This window comes from Nasonia vitripennis (genome assembly GCF_009193385.2).
Source record: "Nasonia vitripennis strain AsymCx chromosome 3 unlocalized genomic scaffold, Nvit_psr_1.1 chr3_random0004, whole genome shotgun sequence".
Lineage (NCBI taxonomy): Eukaryota > Metazoa > Arthropoda > Insecta > Hymenoptera > Pteromalidae > Nasonia > Nasonia vitripennis.
In genome coordinates this window covers 3646713-3667242 of record NW_022279623.1, presented here as the reverse complement: position 1 = coordinate 3667242, position 20530 = coordinate 3646713, and the positions used below count along the sequence as shown (strand labels likewise).

The following is a 20530-nucleotide window of genomic DNA, read 5'->3' as shown; positions in this document are numbered from 1 at the left end:
TAATTAACATATGCACAGGCCTGCTATACTCGATATTCTCAATAATTCTTAATATAACCGACTCAAATGAGAGTACGAAAGCATAATTGCGTACAAATAGAAATCTTAGCATATCCATTCTTATCATTTTAAATCGCCGCTGTCCCGTCGCCACTCTGGACACATAAATCTCCGAGCCCGGCGCGTACGTGGGATCTTGATGCAGCCAGTTGACACCCGAAATCATGTCATATTTTACACGCATACCCATGAGTCAGTAAAAAAGTAAAAATATAAATTTTATATTAATTTACTGATTTCGAATAATCTGCATATGTACAACGAGCGTTTTAATAAAAAAAGAATCCACTACGTGATCTCCGCAACGTTTCTTGCCATAGTGACCGAATTTTCGGATACGCAGGTATAAGTGCGGCGCTTTCCAGACGAAACATCCTCGCCTGTATAGGCTTTACAGTACTTTTTACGAGCAGGATCTTCAACGCCGAGGGCCGCAGTTCGACCTCAGCTCCCGTCGTTGTCACATCGTGTATACCTACGCGTGCTTTATATTTTCAAAATCCACCCAAAACTCTATCTTCTCTTTGTCTATTTGGCTTTTTCGTTCGACTTTTTCATCAACATCCGAACAAATTTGTCGCCGTCATTCGATTCTATACTATTATACTGTATATAATGGGACCACGCATCAACAAACTCGACATCTCCCGTTGCCGATCCCGATCCCGATCTCACACCCGGCGAATAAGCCTCGAGGTAGCTCGCCGATCTCGATCTCTCAGCCAACAGCGCAGCAAGTACACCGAGGGTGTCCTGGACTATCTGAAAGACGCCAACAAGACGTTCTCTCGAAATTACCGAAATCCTGAAGAGAAGCTCGTCAACGTCTTACCGATTTTCGAGCCTCAGTCGGTCGACACCTGGATCGGTAAGGTCGAAGAACTGAGGATCGTCAATGGTTGGAACGAAGACACCACCTTGTTTCTCGCGGCGTCTCGACTACAGGGTAAGGCGAAAGATTGGTATGAATCCGGGGGAAAAAGGACGACTTCTTGGACGGAGTGGAAAGAAAAGCTGAGGCAGGCGACGAAGAGTCTCGAAGTAGAAGATCGAATCGACGAAGCGGAGGAGAGTAAAGAGAACGTGCTGGAAGAGAATAACAAGGGGCGAGCGATTCACAAGGAGGAAAAAGGTAATAATCGAATTGTCGCATCACTGCAGTAGCGTAAATTTCGTGGTGCTTTTCGGAAATTCAAATCCTTTCCAAGTAACATTCGATTTTCATGCCAAATGTCCAACGCAAACGTAGTACGTACGCATATACACCGGACACGCCTCCAAATTCCATTGTATGCTAATTCGCCAACAATCTGCCTCCTAAACTCTACAGGCAGAAGTTCGCACACGCCGCTTCGCCCAATCAACAACCAGCAGCTCTCTTCGACAAAAACACCGAAACTTCCACGCGTCCAGCTGAGCATAGGCCTAAAAACGAAGAAAGTCGACGATCCTCGGTTCCGCGAGGTGCAGGTCAACGGCCGACAGCTGCTCGGATTGATCGACTTGGCCAGCGACGTCGTGACGATCCGACGCCGCGAAGCTGTCAATCTCGACATACCGATCAGATCGGTATCCGAGAAGAGGGTGGATTTGCTCGGGTACGACGGTTCGATCGTACGGCTGCTTGGAATCTGTGAAATCGGTTTGCAAGTCGATCTTGCGAAGGAAGCCACGGTGCAGGCCTACGTGGTACCGAACGAAGCCCAGGAATCGCCGATCGTCGTGGGATCGGTTTACTTGGATAGGCCGGGGGTGACTGTGCTGCGAATGAATGGACTCGTTAGGGTGTTGGACTCGACGGCGTTGGAGATCAAGGGTTTGGAGGAAGAGATGAAGAACAAACCTGTTGCGCTGAAGGAGCGAAGTGCTAATGGCAAGGTAAATTACTGTTTTATACTATTTATAATTAACATTGAGAGAATGACTAAACATAATATAATATACATAATTTTTTTGAAATTATGCGAATTTTATGAGCTATTTTCACCCCAAATCATCGATTACATATTACGTACAGCCGATTTGCTGATAGCTGTTTAATCAGGTGGCGTAGAGTATACTTAGCAGTGGTCGAGCAAAATTAGATTAACCCATTTTTCATCGTTACCGCGCATACATTGATCCAAGCGATCCCTTGTTTCTTTGCGGAAAATCATCAATTCTTATTTTATAGCACAAAAAGAAAGCGAGCTCGATCACGCGAGGATTTCTGGGGATTCACATTGCCAAAAGATACCGTAATATAGTTTTTAATCTTATTTAATTTTTAATCTATAACCCGTAATATTCGATGGGGCCACCGCAAAGCACAAAATAAAGAGCCATATTAATCTTCGCTATATGTATATGTATCTAACAGATGGCATTTTACGGTCATCATCTCCTCAAAGTAAATACGTACGTGAACCTCGACGTGAACTCACGTATTAAACAAATGATACGACGTCTTATATTAGTAAGCATCGTTTATTATTTTCAACAAACAAAGACGAACGAGTATGAAAATTTAAAAATACGGGGAGTAGGACACGCGGACTCAATCGGGGGATTCCCCATATACAAGATACAGGAATTGCGTAACATGAAAAAAGTTTCTAAAACTCATCCCACACGTCCAATTCGCGAGTCATCTTCTCAAACAAACAAAAAAAAGAAAAGAAAAGAAAAGAAAAGAAAACGCAATCGCTAAATTTCTCGATAATGTACGAGCGGTATATTTAAATTCGTTCTCCTCCAAAAAAGCTCCAAAGATTCCCTCGGCTTATCTCCTCCCGCACTCTCCCGCTTTCTCGACATCTCCCCACACTACTGTTTTTCGGCGCACGACCATATCCATACACGCATATCTCAACATATACGCATCATGGTGTGCGCTTGCCGCGCGATAACACGCTATAATATAACCGACGTCAGCGAGTTACTTGCACTTGGCCCCTCTTGCCGCCTCGGGTACCCTCTCCCCCGGCACATAATGAGATCTCGCGCGCATGTGTTTATCGCGCTCGCGCCGCTTGAAGCATATAGCGAGTTCTAAGAGGGGGCGAGCATACAGACGCGCCTTCTTTACAGCTTTTTTCCCAGTGGAAGCTACTACACACACATACAGAAGCGAGCGTGGCTCGTGTGCTGCTCGATCCCCCCTTCCAGCGCGGAGCTGATAAATAAAATATTGGCCGCTGCCTTTATTCAGATTCATTATTCGAGAAGTATCCGGCGAGTAGGCGCCCGCTATAATACCGCGCTCTGCCGGTTGACACAAGTGCCCCGGCCGCGAAAGCTCGAGGACACGTTATACTTTTTTTCTCCTCGCGCGCGCGCGACCGCATATACCCAAACTTACGCGAAGCTTTACGCTCAGTCGCTTCGCCCAGTGCCGCCCGTAAACGTCGTCTGCTCTCGCGTCCTTTCTGCGGTTCTTCGAATTCATCCGCGACTTTGGGCTCGAGAATAATACACAGCTATTAGCTGTCGCGAGAGGAGCTCGCAGTTATTCATGTCGAGTGTGCAGCTGCAAGCTTGCATCGCGAATACGAAGCTTTTGCGCGGGATTATTATGATTTTAAGGATTTTTTCGTTGTGAGATTCGTATATTGTACACACGGAAAAAGTGCGCGACTGCTATTCGACACACGCACACACACACGCACACGCACACGCACACACAGACACACACACACACACACGCATGCACTCGAATCGAAGAGGACGATCAGAAGTGCGTGTTGCCGGATAATATACGTTGATTGTTTGCGACGTAACCGATCGTTGTAACCGGCTACTCAGCTGCTACAGCTCTGCTATACTACTGCCTCACGCAGCAAGAAAAAGGTCACGAAAGCGAAGAAGAAGGAGGAAAAAGACAGAAGAACGTGCGAAAAAATGGTTCACCTCAGGCGCAAGGTAGGTCATCGACACGGGGACTCCGAATCGTACGATTTTACATTGTATAATAATGACGCGAGCGCGCAGCGCGGGCTATACTTCCTTTTTTAAAATTCTAACCTATTCCCGCGCCGATCGCGGTATGACCAACCTTACCTGAACCCGCGAGAGAGTTTCGCACGTGCTCCTATCGTTGTCGTTACTTATTTGTTGTTGGTTCATCGCGCAGTGAAGAGATTCGCTCCTCTCGCGCTTTACGTTTGCTGTATAGTGAAAGTAGACAAGTAGAAGAATATGAAGTACTCGTGCAGAAAAAAGAGGATAAAATCGGGACTCACGTAAAGTAGCCTAATGTTCTGAGTCAGGAAGAGGTACTTAGTCGGAAACGTGAAAGTCGAGAAAAATGGCCCTCTTACGCAATAATGCTCGATGACGAATATCAGGAAACATCCACCTACATCATCTCCATGGCAGCGAATTTTACACTGGCGGATTTGGTATTTTAATGAGCCTGATCGCGCGCGCGCGCATATCGTTATTTACACTGCATACTCTTTATATATGTAGTACACGAGCGTCGCGCTAGTCGGGGAAAATTTTGAAACGAGAGAGAGAGAGAGAAAAAGAAGTTTCTGGAATTGACCGAAAAAAATTCTTTTCACTTATCCTTGTACACGAACGTGCTTGTATAGATAATAATTCCTCTGTGCGTACTACCTTATCTTTCAAAGTCAGCGATGCAGAAAGATAAAAGAATCGCGTGTACTTAGTGGAAAAAATATGACACACCTCTGGGAATAGCGAATTTTATTTTTTTTTAAACGATCGAACGTAGTTTTTGGAGTTTTATTATCTTCGCTATTGTGCAACATGGATGCTATGTCTGTCGTACAATCAGAAATTTGCCAACCGTTAAGGCAAATGTTTGACTAGTCTTCTACGTTGGTACATGTTAATGTACTAGCTGGTTATTTGATCGAGCGAAATTTTTCTTTTATCGCACCTGATTAAACACTGTCGGATCCTTGTTGATAAAAAATATGATTTATCGTAATCGGAAGGTGGGTTTTACAATAAATCCCAAGCACATCGAGAGAGATTCTCTAATAAGAACTTTGAAGAGAGTGTATTGAACCGTAATCTTGTTTACAGATCTTGTCCTTTGGTGGTCTCCTGAATCAATTGCAGCCAAATGTGCGATGGAGTTCTTCCTTGAAAATCAGAGATAAGGAGGCTGTACAGCCAGAAAGAACTTTCAAGGTGATTGTCAACAGCCAAAATATCAAGTATTGCATGATTTGTAGATGTAGAAATTGAATTTACATGTTTTTTTTATTTATTCGTTGCAGTATTCGGACATGTCTGTTCGATTGGCAGCACCACACCAGTTACAAATAAAGCCAAATGTAAGCGACCTGGCTTTTGGAAAATACTTCACAGATCACATGCTGAAAGTCTTCTACTATGAAGCTCTTGGTGGCTGGCAAATGCCAGAAATCACTCCGTTTGAAAATTTGGTCCTACATCCTGCTGCTAAAGTTCTTCATTATGCCATTGAGGTGTGTAACCAAGATCGTGATACTTTTGACAATAGCAAATTATTTTTATGTAAATTTTAGTATTCGCAGTATAGAATTCTCCTCCAAATCTAAGAAATTGAATTTCACAAATGTTTTAAAAAGAAACGCGCGTGTTGAAACTTAAATATTTTCATCGAACTTTACTGTTATACTTATTAGAATTTGGACAAACACGTGAATGACGTAAAAATTTTTTCAGCTGTTCGAAGGCATGAAAGCATACCGAGGTGTCGATGGGAAAATTCGAGTATTCAGACCTGACATGAATATGGATAGGATGAATGCCTCAGCAGTGAGGTCTGGCTTGCCGACTTTTAATGGAATGGAACTGATTAAATGCATAAACCGACTAATTAGTATAGATCAAGAATGGGTGCCTCATTCGGAAGCCTCCAGCTTATACATAAGACCTACGTTGATAGGCATCGATGTAAGTATACAAAAAGTAGAGTAAGGTAAACAAATTACCGAGGCTATAATACACGCCGCGAAGAATCGCCTCTGCAGTCTCATTCCAGATTTTATTATCGTCCACGATACCGTGCCGATAATGAGGAGTCACTTATGTCATCAGCGTCATTGACTTTGCATCATTTACCCCGGGTTTAATCAGTTAATTTCTCAATCACCAACTGATAAGCCAATGTGAGAATTCGTGGCGTGATGTTTCCTTCGCCAGGGGCGGAGCTCTATAGAGCGGCACTTATTAATGCAGAGCACCCAAGTCAACATGTGTGATTCATAATTCTCCCTTTATCGTGTCAGAAGCAGATCGATCAACCGCGCGCTGGAATGACGCGTGCATCGAACAAAAGATCGATAAACAATCAACGCTACATATCTCGACTACTTACATTTTTTTCGCCGCTCGCGTCAACAGTATAACGATAAATTTCATCGAGTTTATACAGCGTATAGTTTCGTTTCACCATATCCGAGTCGGCTTGAGCACAATATCGCTTCAGCCCTCAGTCCTGCTATGAATAGCTGCAACGAAAGGAAAATCGAAAGAGAAGCGGAGAAAAGATAAATGATGTATCTTCGTACCGAGAAGACACTGAGCAACCTTTGATTGCCACTGTTATTGGCTGCTCGCTGCAAAATAGCGATGCACATTATCGAACTCTTTTATATGCGCTTGCACCAGTACAAAGAAGCACACGGGGTGTTATTTATCATTCGCTTTTTCGCTCCAGGCATGGTTCAGCTGCGAGTTATCGGGCAAAGCGCGCTCGCGCATACTTAGATGGAATGTGCTAGTAACAAACAATTGCGATTCCTGTTATACACGCAAAAATCCAAGCGATACATCGCTAAATGCTAAACGCGCTCGATCGTATTATGTTCTAAATATTCCAATCTTCGGCTTCTTATCTGCTCCGGAATTATACATACATGGATTCGAGCATAGAGTTAACACTTTTGAGACGTGATAAGTCGATGAATATTATGTCGAAATTCCGTTAAGCCACGCCCTCTTCTCTATGGATCGCATTGTACACTAGCATTTTGCCGTAAGCGCATCACCAAACTATTTTTGCGAATTTCACCAACAATTGATCGAGTCTGGATCGTTATCTAGGAACGAAATTACGACATCCTCAATGTCACAAGATAATCTTTTAATAAACTTGTCTCTGATGTTCGTGGCGCAAGATTCGTAGGCACTATCTGAATTAAAGATTACAAGTTTGTTAATTCTGATAACGTAAATATAAACTAATTTTTGTTACCATCTTCTGCATGATGAAAAACATAATTGATAACAGCTTTCGGATAAGATTATTCTGCATACGCTTATTCTGCAGTTTAGACTTACATTTTGCCTCGATAATTTATAAAGCCATTCTGATAGCTATAATTTCCTAACGAAGTATAATATAACGAAACTTTTTTATTTTCAGCCTACCCTAGGAGTGGCGACTTCGGACTCGGCAATGCTTTACGTCATTCTCAGCCCAGTCGGCTCTTACTTCAAGAGTAAAGAATCACTCAGGGGAGTATCTCTTCTCGCTGATCCGCGATACACGAGGGCCTGGCCCGGTGGCTGCGGTGACCGTAAGATGGGAAGTAATTACGCACCTACTATTCACGTACAAAAAGAAGCGACAGAAAAGGGCCTGCAACAGGTACTTTGGCTTTACGGTGATGACCACCAATTGACTGAAGCTGGTACAATGAACATTTTTCTGTTCTGTATTAACGATCAAGGAGGTGAGTAATTCAACTAGCAATTTTGTAAGACTCTGTCTGTACTTAATTAAAACTCAGTGTATAATACTATTTATGCTATGGCTATTTTCAGAAAAAGAATTGATCACACCCCCACTCAGTGGACTGATTCTACCAGGAATTACAAGAAACTCGATTTTAGCAATGACAAAAGAATGGAATCAATTCAAAGTAACCGAGAGGACGATCACAATGACAGAAGTTCGTCATCTACTATCAGAAAATAGAGTAAGTATGGAGCGCATGTTTTAATACGAAGATTAGGTGAATGCGTATCAATTAATCGAGTCGCTCGACACTGCATTATCGCCATGATATATTAAATAGTGTCCTTGAATATCTTATGAGTTTAATTTACAAATCCATTTAAATTCAAAACTGCACTGATAACTTTCTTGCCCTTACGTTAGGAATAGCATACAAGAAATGATATTCTTATCTTTCACAAAGATAACTGATATTCCATAAACGAAAGCAGTTTAATGAAAATATTTTTTAAATTCTTCATGCAAATACGTTTGGAGTATTTATTATGAATATGAATATTTGTATAGTTGTATAATCAATTGCTTATTCACTTTTTTCCCGACCTCGCAAAAGTACAAAATCTAACGTAATTAACTTTGTTTCAGTGCCTGGAGCTCTTTGGTGCTGGTACTGCTTGTATTGTGAGTCCAGTCTCATACATTGAGTACATGGGTCAGGGCTTGCACATACCAACATTGGATCACGCTGAGCCGGTTCACAGACTTATTCACAAACAACTGACTGAAATTCAGTATGGCTACGTTGATCACCCATGGGCTATGCCCATCGAGTAATTGAAGGCAATCACTCTCAAGCATTTTTCTGACTTAGGCTCGTTAATCAGAAATCAGTTTTTAATTGGCAACAAGCTAATTAAATCGTCTGTAAAATTCTGTTTCTCGAGTTTTGAACTGAGGTTCCTATGAGTGTCATTTTTTTATTTATTTAAATATTAGTGTAACATTAATTTGGAAAAGATCAGCGAAAGCGATACCAAATTTAGCGATAATAATATTTAGAAAATCGTCGCCTCTTTCCCTTAGTTTGGAGAATCTTATCATGTGTGTGTATATAGTCATTTCAAATCGTTGCAATTGTACATATAAGTAAATTTAATGCATCTCGATCTAAAATAATACAAAAGATTTATATTTATAAGATAAGCAAACCACCTTTGGTTCTTCATATACAGACTGTTGTGAATGCAACTGTCAACACTCACTGTGATTTTAGATTCACTACTCTTTTATAATAATATAGCTTTTTAACTATAAAACAGTACTGCAGCTTTTAGGAGTCTAATATTATTAATATGTAATAGTACAGTCTTGTAAAAAATGTAAAGAAAAAGATAGATTTGAAGAGTTCTTTAATTATGTAAAGATAGTTGATGGAAACCAAAAGGAAATCAAGCGATGTTGATCTTGTTTGTAACTTTGTACAAATTTAAAAAAAAAACTCGATATCAAACGTTTTTTAACATTTTTAGAAGTAGTATATATGTTATTGGATATGAAGCAAAAACACAATGTATAGTTTGCTGAATAAATTATTTTGTTTCATATTTAACCATGTCGTATTATTTTTTTTCTTATTTATCATAATGAAATGTTTAACAATGATTTAAAAGAAATGAGTCAAAACTAGATGTAAATTTCCATTTTAAAATGTTTTCATATTCAGTTTTCAGTATTTAGTATTCATTTTCAGAAGCTTTGTTTCAAAACGATACTGTACACTTATGAATTTTTGAAGAGATGATGACATTGAGACGGGCTTTTTCACATCAGAATATCAGAGCCTAATAAAAAATTCAGTTTTAAAACTATAAGCACTTATAAACTCTTTAGGTTTACCCTTTAATATTTAATGAATCGTGAATTTTTTATTAACGTAACGAATTAAATAACACGTGAACTATATGGAGTTTAGTTACGTTTTTCAAAATTTAAACTAAAATATTATTAAAATTATGTCTCAACTCAAATGTATTAGAAATACCTATATATATATATACACACCCATTTAAAATCAAACGTATCCACGGCACCTGCGAATTCTGTATGATTATCCAAGAATCGTAAATTCGTAAGTGGGCCAAATGTCCTCGAATCCGGTGCTTCCAAAAAATTCATGATCACCGCGTGAATCCGAACGCCCTTGACGGGGACGACACGTGAAACGTATAGAGGTCACGCGTTGACTGGTCTGCTCTCGGCGAAAGTGGTACCACATGCGCGCGCTTGGAAAATCTTCTGCTAGGCAAGCAACTTCGCGTACGTCGCCGACGTCGAAAAATGGCGAATATGATTAGGTGCGGGGTCGGGATTTTCACCGTCAAACACGCAAAGCAGGTCGTACCCCGGGTCTGGCTACCGGCCAGGTACCAGAGGCTATGTTTTCACACCAGCTGGATACTCGACGGTGAGTTTTTCGTCTTGTTTTTTGACTGCCAGTGCTAATTTCACTCGCATTAGAGGTTAGGTTGCCTTGATGAATATGCCCTTAAATGTCGAATTGCTCCGATATTTCGGAGTTTTTTTATCTTTAATAACTTTTCTGTTACTTTGGTCCCTGTAGTTTCCTAAATGCTACCGAGATGTTTATGCTTTACAGATAATTATGGATTTATTGGTTATGCAACCATTGAAACACATAGAGAACCTGTCAAATAAAAAGTCAACATTTTTGGCCTTTGCTCAAGTACATTTGCACTCGTATGTTGTTGTTCATGTTTAAACTGATTTGAATTTTAAAATATTGAATAAAAGAGATGAATTTGTGGTATAGTCTTAATATTTATCTCGAGTTAGACAGATTTGTAAATAATTTCAACTGTATTTTTGTATAATACAATTTCTATTACGTTATTTCCACATATTTATAACATTATTATAGATAAAATCTTTTTTAAACGAAATTTCGTACTAGTTTGATCAAATCATTTTAAATAGTTTTAAAAATAAACTTCACACAGCATTAAGTCTTGTATTAGAATAGTAAATAATTTTATTGAGTCAAGTCATCTTTATTGACTAAATAACAATAATAAACATATTGATATTCCAAAGTATATTTTTCATTGATAAGATGAAACTTTTTTTAATTATGAACTCTAACTCTTAATTGACTTCACAGTAAAAGGCAAAGAGCTGTTAATGCCTGCTCTCTCGCCGACTATGGAAAATGGCATCATTGTCAAATGGTTGAAGAAAGAAGGTGACCCAATCACAGCAGGAGATGCAATTGCAGACATTCAAACAGACAAGGCTGTCATGACCCTAGAGTTTGACGATGAAAGTGTACTTGCTAAGATCATTGTGAGTCTTGAAAACAAAATCAAAATAAAGCAATGATATTTATTCAAAATGTTATGTTTTAATTATATTCATGAATATATTTGTGTAGGTTCCCGAAGGCAATAATGCTAAAGTTGGTGATCTTATAGCACTCACAGTTGAAGCTGATGAGGATTGGAAATCTGTAGAAATGCCTTCTGGTGCTGCTGCACCATCTGGAGGAGCACCAGCTGCATCTGCATCCGCACCACCTCCTGCAGCAGCAGCATCTGGACCAGCAGCAGAACCTCCAGCAGGCCAGTGAGTATGAAATAAATGTAGCGAAACATCGAGAAATTCTTATTAATTAGAAAATGTACCAAATACTTTTCATTTTAGAACAAATGTTGCTATGCCATCTCTTTCTCCAACAATGACCACTGGAACGATTGTAAAATGGCACAAGAAAGTAGGCGATGCCATTCAAGCTGGTGATGCTGTAGCAGATATTCAAACAGACAAAGCTGTCATGACATTTGAAATGGAAGAGGAAGCAGTATTAGCTAAAATTTTGGTAATTTTCTTATTTCTCCTTTCAACATTTATGTCAGGCTACTTTTGGAAAAATTTTAACCATAAAGTAAATGTTCTATGTATAAATAGGCCCCAGAAGGCTCGCAAGCTGAAGTTGGAGATCTCATAGCCATTATTGTGGAAAAAGATTTCGATCTTTCAAACATCGTAGTTCCTACAACAACGAAACAAGGTCAAGCGCCAGCACCCGCTCCTGCTGCACCAGCGTCCGCGGCGCCAGCTGCAGGTGCGCCTTCAGGTGCTAAAGATTCAACCCCACCAAGTGGACAGTAAGTTTCTCGAATATGATTTTAACATTAAAATGCCCAATTCCATTAAATTGCGCGATTTCAGAGTATATGGCTTAGCAGTTAAAAGGTTACTGGAAGAATATGGTCTGAGTTCAGGGTCTATCAAAGGCACTGGCCGTCCCAATCGTCTTTTGAAAGAAGATGTACTAGCTCACATTCAGTCGAAAAATGTACAAAAAGTCGCGCCAAAATCGGGTACGTAGAAGGGTTATATATATACAATGAAATTGAAATTCTACGGCAGCGTTCCAATTGCTGAATTTATTAGTGTCGGCGCCGTCAGGAGATGCTCCGAAAGCAACTGCAAAAGGCCCAGTATCGAGTCCTGTTTCCGCGTGGTCAGGAGGACCATCAACATTTACGGATGGTGCTGTATCCAATATACGAGCTGTCATTGCTAAGCGACTCGGCGAGTCAAAGGTAACGAGTCGAGTTTTTTAAATCTCAAATTTTTTTATCAATTATACAATATCAATTACTTATTACACCATAATATTTGTTGCTTCTAGAGTAATATTCCCCATTCCTATGCCAGTATTGACATTAATATCGATAAACTTAATGAAGTACGCAGTAAACTACGAACAGAAAACATAAAAGTATCCGTCAACGATTTTATCACAAAAGCTGTAGCCCATGCCCTTCTAGAATGTCCGGATGTTAATGCACTTTACCAAAATGGACAGGTGACCAATACAGATATTTTTTAACAGTTGCCTGTTAAATTTCAATTAATCATATCGTTCTTCTTTTTGTTGTTTAGATAATTCCACAGCACAAGGTAGACGTATCCGTTGCCGTGTCCACACCAACCGGACTTATTACTCCTATTGTGTTCAATGCTTCTGCCAAAGGTATAACTGAAATAGCTAATGATATTAGAACGTTAGCCGGCAAAGCCCGGGAAGGAAAACTTCAACCACAAGAATTCCAAGGAGGAACATTCACGTAAGTAATATTTGTTTATTAACGAAAAACAAATTAATTTCTTATTTATTTTCGGTTTAGTGCAATATTAACATATTGGAGTTATACTGCTGCAGCTGTTGTAGCTTTCTCGCGAATAGTATAATAATCTTGAGTTTTATGAATCGCTTCAAAATGATGTCATGCTGTTATCAAATGGACGTAAGACGTAATTAAGTGATGCCGCATTTAAGCTTTTATAACTTGTACTTTATGTAGGCCTCATGAAATATTATTTCAGAAATTATAAAAGCATAAGAAGAACTTTGAAAGATTGGAAATTTTTCTCTTCTTTTGTTATTAATTTTATCACATTAATTCGTTATTGCAGAATTTCCAATCTTGGAATGTTCGGCATCAAAGACTTCAGTGCCATTATCAACCCACCTCAGACAGCCATCCTGGCTGTAGGAACTGGTCGCGAACTTTTAGGTAATAATCGATTATATAGTCTCATTCACTTCCGCACCATTAAGCGTTATTCGTGACGTTATTATGAAAAACAAAACAAAAAATTAAATATTCTTTCAGACGTGTCTCTGAAGAAATCCACCGTCATGACCGTGACGTTATCGTACGACAGGCGAGCGATAGACGAAGACCAGGCTGCTGATTTCCTCGCGGTTCTGCAAGCGATGCTTCAAGACCCGACCTTCCTTGCTGTAGGTAGAGCTCAATCGCTTAGACATCGACGCGAGTGAACGGAATATCGGTGAGTCGAAATAAGTGTCATTAATACCGCTGCGATAATAATTATTTAGCGTGTGTAAGCAGAAAAAATAAGATTTTATCGCAATTTTTTAAGCTTTGTTGTAAAACTGTGATTCATCGGTGAGTCAGGAGTTTTTGTTTAGAACAATTTAATACTCTTCATAGAATTTTTATTGACTGTACGAAAAATGATTGTATTGCCTATTTTTATATTTTCTGCAAGTTGATCGCGATATAAAAATATGAATTTCAAGAATTTGAAAATGCAATTGCAAGCCATTGTTTGTGTGTTTCAGGCATGAACAAATTTCATAAACTGCCGCGTGATTTAATCGACTGGACAAAGAGCTCGTCGGGCTTGTAGATATGTCGAAGCCATGGCGAAAGTGGAAGAGATGTCACCATCAAACAAATTTAATGCATCGATGCTAGTGTGTGATTTCGATGGCTATGCCCAGCCGAGCATAAGTTGATCTCCAGCTTCTCAAGTGTGAAGGGTCGCCAGTGGCGATCCTAAGGCACTAAAAAAGAAATCGGGGTCGGCTTATAATCGGGACACGGTCATTGCAATGCCACAAGCCAAAGAGCTTATTGGAGTTATAAAAGGTGTACGAACTTCTTAATATTGGTGTCAAAAAAAGAGCAATCAACGGCCAAGACATTCGATATATAGATTGTTATACCTGGTCACTGAATTTTATTTTCTAAAAGTATTCGAGAGGTGTTAATTTAATCATCGCATAACACGCAAACGCAGCAGTCACTGATATTGAATGTGTATTAGTAAAATTAGATCAAATTATGAATTCGATAATTTAATCATGTAAATGATACATTATCTAAGGAACTAGACGAAGACGTGATCGGTATGCAATGCCGATTGCCGGGGCGATGTAGTGTTGAGAGTCAAGGATCCATCTTGTAAATAAAGTATTTATTGTTCACAATCGTGGAGTTAAAAACAGCTTTCTTTTTTGCTAGAGAATTAAAAATACACTTTTATTATTTGTTAAAATTGATTATTATTTATGAAGTATCTTAAATATACATTTTATATACATTATACTATTTATTTCATAGTAGTATTATGGTTCAAATATCATCGAACAATTACATGCTCTTTAGGCACATTACAACGTATAATTCACGCGAATGACAAGTACACACATTATAAATTTATATAAAATTTGGTAAATTGATATGAAAGGTCTTCTTTCAAAAAAGTGTATAAAAATTAGCGCGTCCTGCACTTAGTCCTCTGTACCGTATATAATACTTCAATTAATACATCTGCTTTACTGCTAAAACTTTTTGAATCTCATACGTGGAAATACATCGCATTTTTTTATTTTTATGCCTAATTTACTTTTGTAAAGCGCACTTATTGACAAATTGTGCATTCTTCACAATTTGACACATTTTGTTGGTAGACATTTTCACATAAGTACGGCACTTTAATTTCAATGATAAAACTACATAAGCTTCATTCTTTTGAAATGCATCGACTTAAAAAGTACTTCTGTTATTTATGAATCTTATAAAAATTGCACACTTTTCAGACTTTTATTTAGGAATGGTAAACATTCTCTAAAAATTGCTTTAAGAATATTGTCTGGAATTTATCATGACCAAGGTGATTTACATTTGATCGCTTTGTTTAATTAATCACAGTGACATATTTGTTTTCAACTTTAAAAGCTATGTATGAAAATATCATTTTCTGTATAAAAATTGTATAAATTGCTTGATCCAATTAAAAGTAGAAAATATACTTTCTGTAGAGAAATGCGATATTTCAGAAAGGAAAAAATAGATTGAAGTACATACAATATTTAAGATCATTAAAAACTTTGTAGAGCTATATCTAACACTGGAGAAAATATAATTTAATCAAAAACAGTTTCAATAAACTTTGTGCAGAATTTTTTGTGCAGCACGTATCAATGGACTGAGAGTAGTGAGCTCTGCGCAGTTGTCAAGAAAGGCATGAGCCAACAATTCATCAGCTGATGCTCTTTCATCCACCTCCACAGCTAGACAGTCTTCCAAGAATTTCTGGAACTTAGGACTGAGAGTTTCCCAACTTGGTATCTGAGGTTTACCAATAGCTGCTATTAGATACAGGGCTCTTAATGGCGTTTCTTTCATGTATGGAGGCTCACCCTCAATCATTTCAATGGCCATAATGCCTAGAGACCAAATATCAACTTTCTTTCCATACTGTTTTCTTGTTACAACCTCTGGTGCCATCCAGTATGGAGTTCCTACAACCGTTTGTCGTTTCTCATCACCAACAATGTTTGCACAAAAACCAAAGTCTGTAACTTTAACTGTGCCGTCCATCCCAAGAAGAACATTGTCCGATTTTATGTCTCTGTGGATGATGCCTTTAGAATGCAAGAAACTCACTGCTTTAAGCACTTCACGACATACAGCAGCTATTTGAGCTTCCTTCATCACAGTTTCAGTTACAACATCGGTTAACGGTCCACCTTCCAATAATTCCATTACCACCCAGAGATGATCATCGACTAGATAAGAGTTTAAGAAATTCACTAAGTTTGGGTGTCTGAATTCTTTCAAGACTTTGATCTCTGTCAACATAAGCTCTTTCTTAATTTGCTTTTCTAGATCAATGTCTTTAATGGCTACTCGCTGGTTGTTTGATAGATCGGTAGCTATGAATACTCTACCAGAAGAGCCAGACCCAACTTCTTTACTTCTCTCAAATCTCAATTGTGGATCATCGCTTTGACAAATGATTCTCAGTTCTTTATAAACCTCTTCGTCACTGAGCGTTGGAATAGAGCTGTTAGTTTTTCTTCGTAAAACAGGACTCTCCTCTTGCTTAAAAACAGTGCTCTCTACAGCTTGTTTATTGCCATTATTGTCTTCTGGCAACAGGTCATAGTCATCGAGTTGACAATTACTGAGATCTTCAAGAACTTCTGTAAATGTTTTCTCCTTGCGCTCTACAAACTTCCTAGGTGCTGGTTTTGGTGGTTTCTTGATTTTTGGTGGGAGATCTGGTGGTAACCTCTGAACTTGACTGTCTGTAGAACTGGCAGACGTGGAACCATCCGAGTCCCGATGATTCGCATTGCACTTCTTTGCCAGAATCTTGTCTATCTCTATGGACTCCTCTTCTATCACATCTTCCGTTACAAACGGTTTGAATACCTCCTCCTGGGGCGTTGGCTTCTTCTTTATGGAATAATTATAAAACTTGATGGCCTGCAGAGCTGCGGCAGGATGCTCATCCTGCTCAGACTTTGTGATCTGAGTATTCAGCAGACGAATCCAGGAGTCCGGCAGGCCCTCCAACTGACCTGTCTTGGCATTCTTGATAACATGAAACTGATGCGAAACGTTGGTGGGCAGTCCAATCTCCCCCACGGTATCGGTGGGCTGGGGATTGTGATGCTTCTTCTTGGAGAAAAACTTAACTAGATTCAGACTCATGTTGTCTCTTTCTCTGTCTCACTCAATCAAAGAACTCCTTCACAATGGAAGGTCGGGGAGATACATACACTCGTGGCTGAGCGACACACGCTATATATCTATGTATATACAGACCGAGGAAAGGCGTTCCCAAAAAGCACGCAGTGGAATACCTTCGAGGAAGCTCTGTTACGTCCTCTGGAAGTGTCACATCACACCCATCCTTTGTGAGCGAGTCGCCTCGACAGCAGGGCGATGTTCATAGTGTCTCTCGCTCGCCGTTTACAAACAGTGCTTTCATTGTTTTCTCGAGGCGAGCTCCTGAGGCCTATAAAGAGAAATATCGCGCAAATTTAATTATACACATCAGGCCGAGACACATGCAGCACACAGATGATGAGATGAGTCGCAGACACACAAACACACACATATATAGGTGAGATTGACTTGGACTTTAAGGTTAGATCGTGGGAGAGCTATCGCGAAAGATCGTGGTCCTCTGAGCTGGAGGAGAGAGAGAGAGAGGAAGTGCAGCATACCTACTTTTCCTCTTACCTTATTTTACGCTCTCTCCGTGCGCAGCGTATGCAAGTCAGGCGCTGGGATGCAATCGCCGCAGCGTCGTCGGAGTGATTTTAGCTCGTTGCATTGGTTGAGCGCGATCAAAAGGAAAATGACGGACACGCAGAGAAGAAGAGAGAGTGTATGTATATGAATGAATGTATATAAGTACTGTGCACACACTGTCGTTACGGCCACTTGAGTTTGAGAGGATGCGTGTATCGGTGTAAGTATGCATGCGTCGATCGATTGTCGTCGTCGTCGTGTGTGACTCGACTACTTACTCACATCTGGGACTCGATTCACTGTTGGGGGTGTTGTCGGCTTCCAGGCGCCGAGGACGGAATGACACCGAGGGTTGGGTTGGGTTAGCAGCATATAGAGGTTTTTCAGTCAACGAGATTCGACAAATCGGTAGTTCAATAGAGAATTACTTGAATTCATTCTATAAAAAATGTTTTGGGATATAAATTGAGTTTTACATAGGACGGGTTTTCATCATATCTTAAAACTATAGTACTACTTTTCAAGTGTGAAATTGTCGGGACATACCAAAATCCATTTTTATTAAGCATATTAGATATTGATACGCACGATATACTTATATACTTCGAGTTCAATGTAGAATTACTGTTCTCGCTTATAGACGATTGGATCTCCTGAGGACCAGTACTGGTGTTACCATCAGGATGATAACGCGAAAACTCTGGCTGTGAGCTCCAAAATTTTTATTTTTTATCACCTGATTATCATTAACATTTTATCTCATACAAACGCATATTTATAACTATCAGCATCAATAAAAATATTGAGCTGAAATCACCTGACAATCAGCTGACGTTTTGGCATGATTATCAACTGATTATTAGCTGATTATCAGCTGATTATCAGTTGATTGTCATCTGATTTTTTTCAGTAGAATTTAACACGCGTTGACCAGAAATTCTGACCAGAAATAGGTTTGATTTTCTACCAGGGGTCTATATAAACCATTTTATCGCTTAACGTATAGACATATCTAATTGTACAATTAAAAAAACGCAAAATTCAGTAAAACGAGTGAGTTGTTTGGCAAACACTTTACCAAACAGTTTTACCATTTTGGTACCACCGACGAAAAGTACGAAAAAATATGGGCGTACGCGTAATTTGCAAGTAGGTATGCAAATTATCAATGAACCCACTCTGGAGCGCGTTTAAAACATTAAATCGCCGGTTCTCCTTGCACAGCTCAAAGGGTCGAAAAAAAGGAAAGTTCTTGAAATCAGGCGTGACCTTATGCTGATGTTCTTTCTCTCTCATACACACAAGCGCAAAACACGAGCGTAATATGTATAAGATATATACACCTATACATGTAGGCAAGGAAATGCGAGTTTCTTCTCGGCCTTAATCGGACGTGCTGCTATATATTTCGCAACCCACGCATCCCCTCGCAAACTCGCGAGATGTACGTATATCTTTTTTTTCTGTGTGACCGATTTTTGGACCACCTCCTTTGTCGAGCTTTATTATGGTAATACGTGTGCGGTCGATTTCATTGTATATTTTATTTTTAATTTATCAGTGTTGTCTGGAGGTACTGGCAATGCGGTGGGCTTGTATGAGTAATTTATTGGTGTAATAAATTGTACAGTAAAATATTTCTCGTAATCATCAATTTAAACGCAATTCATTAAGTTTTTGAGTGTATGCTCGCATTTATATAATTGAAACGTATATTCATTACTCGTTCATTTAAACTTAGACCGCATATGTCATCATTTTTATCATTAATTTCTGTGATTTTTTGTAAATAATTCGTTCACGATCGAAAAGATAATACACACACACACACATATATATATATATATATATATATATATATATATATATATATATATATAGTTATTTTTAGGTATTATTCATCATTCGAACACTTTATTTTACCTCTAGTGAAGATAAGACTGTAATACAAAGCCATTCAAAAAGTAAAGTTTGATTGAAATTCTTGACGCGTACAAGTGTCTGCGAGTGTGTAGCATCATGATATTCTACATGTGGAAGCTTTCCCCGGATCTCTATCATACGGAGTGTATAATACAGTAATTAAGCTCATTGAGAAAAGGCGGAACGAGTGAGTTAAACTATATAGAACGTACATTAACAGCATCATCGTGCAAGCTGACGGTTGCATGGATATTATCTCGTATATAATCTTGATGAGAGAAATTACATTCAATTGATTTGAAACAAAAATTATTTGATTGTTTTACAAATGAATGATATCGAATAATTAAAAAGCAAATTTTGTTTCTATTCGTACATCCATGAATTATGATATCATTGCACTGTACTACACATTTTTTAATAAGCTAACGCCAACAATACCCGAAGGAAATATTCTGAGTTCAAAAAGTATAGGCAAAAAAGTGATCACTTTTACTTAGCGTGTATAATCGTTGCAAAATGACTTAAATTTTCTTTAATCATGAATATTACAAATATTCGCTGATTTAATTTTTAAAATTATTTTTAGAACATTCAGCTAATTACATCTCAGTACAATAGAAAATCCTTTAAAATTCGCAGCTACACTCATTGCATTTCCTCGTTGTATTGAGTTTTAACTGTGCACTCTTAATCTTTAACTTCTCGAACTACATGAGTCAACAATAATCGATCCAAAAAGTAATCATTATCAATAAAACGAAATATCAAAATCACGGACGCTCACGAATGAAAATTTCATATTCTGCTCTGTGTTAAAATTTCCTTGACAAAAAAAGTCAAATTCATCTCGATCTCATGCGACGAAAGCGCGCTTGCGCCGACAGCGGAAGGAGAAAAGCGCTGCTATTCACGCGCCAGGTATAAGATCCTGCGTCCGTCTCTACGCGCACGTGTGTATATATATGTAAGCCCCCAC

General features: G+C 39.0%; 4 protein-coding genes across 14 annotated transcripts in view; 2 read left to right on the top strand and 2 right to left on the bottom strand.

The window, feature by feature from the left end:
• Window positions 1-10032, bottom strand: part of LOC103316334 (general odorant-binding protein 56h) — a 28678-nt gene extending 18646 nt beyond the window's left edge. For 2 of the 7 annotated variants that reach the window (XR_004226995.2, XM_032601702.1), the window contains exon 1: window positions 9803-10032. The gene's annotated coding sequence lies outside the window, so the exon portion shown is untranslated. The remainder of the gene's footprint in view (window positions 1-9802) is intronic. The other 5 variants (XR_004345219.1, XR_004345220.1, XM_032601701.1 and 2 more) reach the window with 5 other exon arrangements.
• Window positions 579-9350, top strand: LOC100117605 (branched-chain-amino-acid aminotransferase, cytosolic). Of its 4 annotated transcripts, XM_031925778.2 has the most exons (8): window positions 579-1192; window positions 1391-1938; window positions 5095-5202; window positions 5292-5501; window positions 5722-5952; window positions 7427-7736; window positions 7828-7982; window positions 8387-9350. In XM_031925778.2, the coding sequence occupies exons 1-8, from the start codon at window positions 676-678 to the stop codon at window positions 8573-8575; spliced, it is 2268 nt and encodes a 755-aa protein (XP_031781638.1). In that variant the 5' UTR covers window positions 579-675; the 3' UTR covers window positions 8576-9350. The 4 variants fall into 4 exon arrangements, with proteins under 4 accessions (XP_031781638.1, XP_001601793.2, XP_008207827.1 ...); XM_001601743.6 differs by lacking the exons at window positions 579-1192; window positions 1391-1938 and adding an exon at window positions 3134-3960 and having other exon boundaries at window positions 8387-9345; XM_008209605.4 differs by lacking the exons at window positions 579-1192; window positions 1391-1938 and adding an exon at window positions 3134-5003 and having other exon boundaries at window positions 8387-9343.
• Window positions 9868-14575, top strand: LOC100117650 (dihydrolipoyllysine-residue acetyltransferase component of pyruvate dehydrogenase complex, mitochondrial). The gene is made up of 12 exons (XM_016984104.3): window positions 9868-10205; window positions 10920-11101; window positions 11190-11380; window positions 11459-11633; window positions 11723-11922; window positions 11987-12138; window positions 12212-12363; window positions 12453-12629; window positions 12707-12891; window positions 13241-13341; window positions 13441-13621; window positions 13917-14575. Exons 1-11 carry the CDS (start codon window positions 10079-10081, stop codon window positions 13608-13610), a joined length of 1812 nt encoding a protein of 603 aa, XP_016839593.1. The 5' UTR covers window positions 9868-10078; the 3' UTR covers window positions 13611-13621; window positions 13917-14575.
• Window positions 14540-17906, bottom strand: LOC100117689 (serine/threonine-protein kinase PAK 1). Of its 2 annotated transcripts, none has more exons than XM_008209612.4 (2): window positions 17806-17906; window positions 14540-17389 (listed from the first exon to the last, which is right to left on the bottom strand). In XM_008209612.4, exon 2 carries the CDS (start codon window positions 17080-17082, stop codon window positions 15523-15525), a length of 1560 nt encoding a protein of 519 aa, XP_008207834.1. In that variant the 5' UTR covers window positions 17083-17389; window positions 17806-17906; the 3' UTR covers window positions 14540-15522. The 2 variants fall into 2 exon arrangements, with proteins under 2 accessions (XP_008207834.1, XP_008207833.1); XM_008209611.4 differs by having other exon boundaries at window positions 17617-17886.
• Window positions 17907-20530: the final 2624 nt, after the last annotated feature.

What these genes read in the sequence shown, in the direction of transcription:
- LOC100117689 (XM_008209612.4), bottom strand. Translation starts at nt 17,082, where the DNA reads ATGAGTCTGAATCTAGTTAAGTTTTTCTCCAAGAAGAAGCATCACAAT.
- LOC100117650 (XM_016984104.3), top strand. Translation starts at nt 10,079, where the DNA reads ATGGCGAATATGATTAGGTGCGGGGTCGGGATTTTCACCGTCAAACAC. An exon ending in TCAACCCCACCAAGTGGACA is followed by an intron (nt 11,923 to 11,986) that starts GTAAGTTTCTCG and finishes GCGCGATTTCAG; the next exon opens with AGTATATGGCTTAGCAGTTA. An exon ending in AGCGACTCGGCGAGTCAAAG is followed by an intron (nt 12,364 to 12,452) that starts GTAACGAGTCGA and finishes TGTTGCTTCTAG; the next exon opens with AGTAATATTCCCCATTCCTA.
- LOC100117605 (XM_031925778.2), top strand. Translation starts at nt 676, where the DNA reads ATGGGACCACGCATCAACAAACTCGACATCTCCCGTTGCCGATCCCGA. An exon ending in GATTCACAAGGAGGAAAAAG is followed by an intron (nt 1,193 to 1,390) that starts GTAATAATCGAA and finishes TAAACTCTACAG; the next exon opens with GCAGAAGTTCGCACACGCCG. An exon ending in AGCGAAGTGCTAATGGCAAG is followed by an intron (nt 1,939 to 5,094) that starts GTAAATTACTGT and finishes TCTTGTTTACAG; the next exon opens with ATCTTGTCCTTTGGTGGTCT.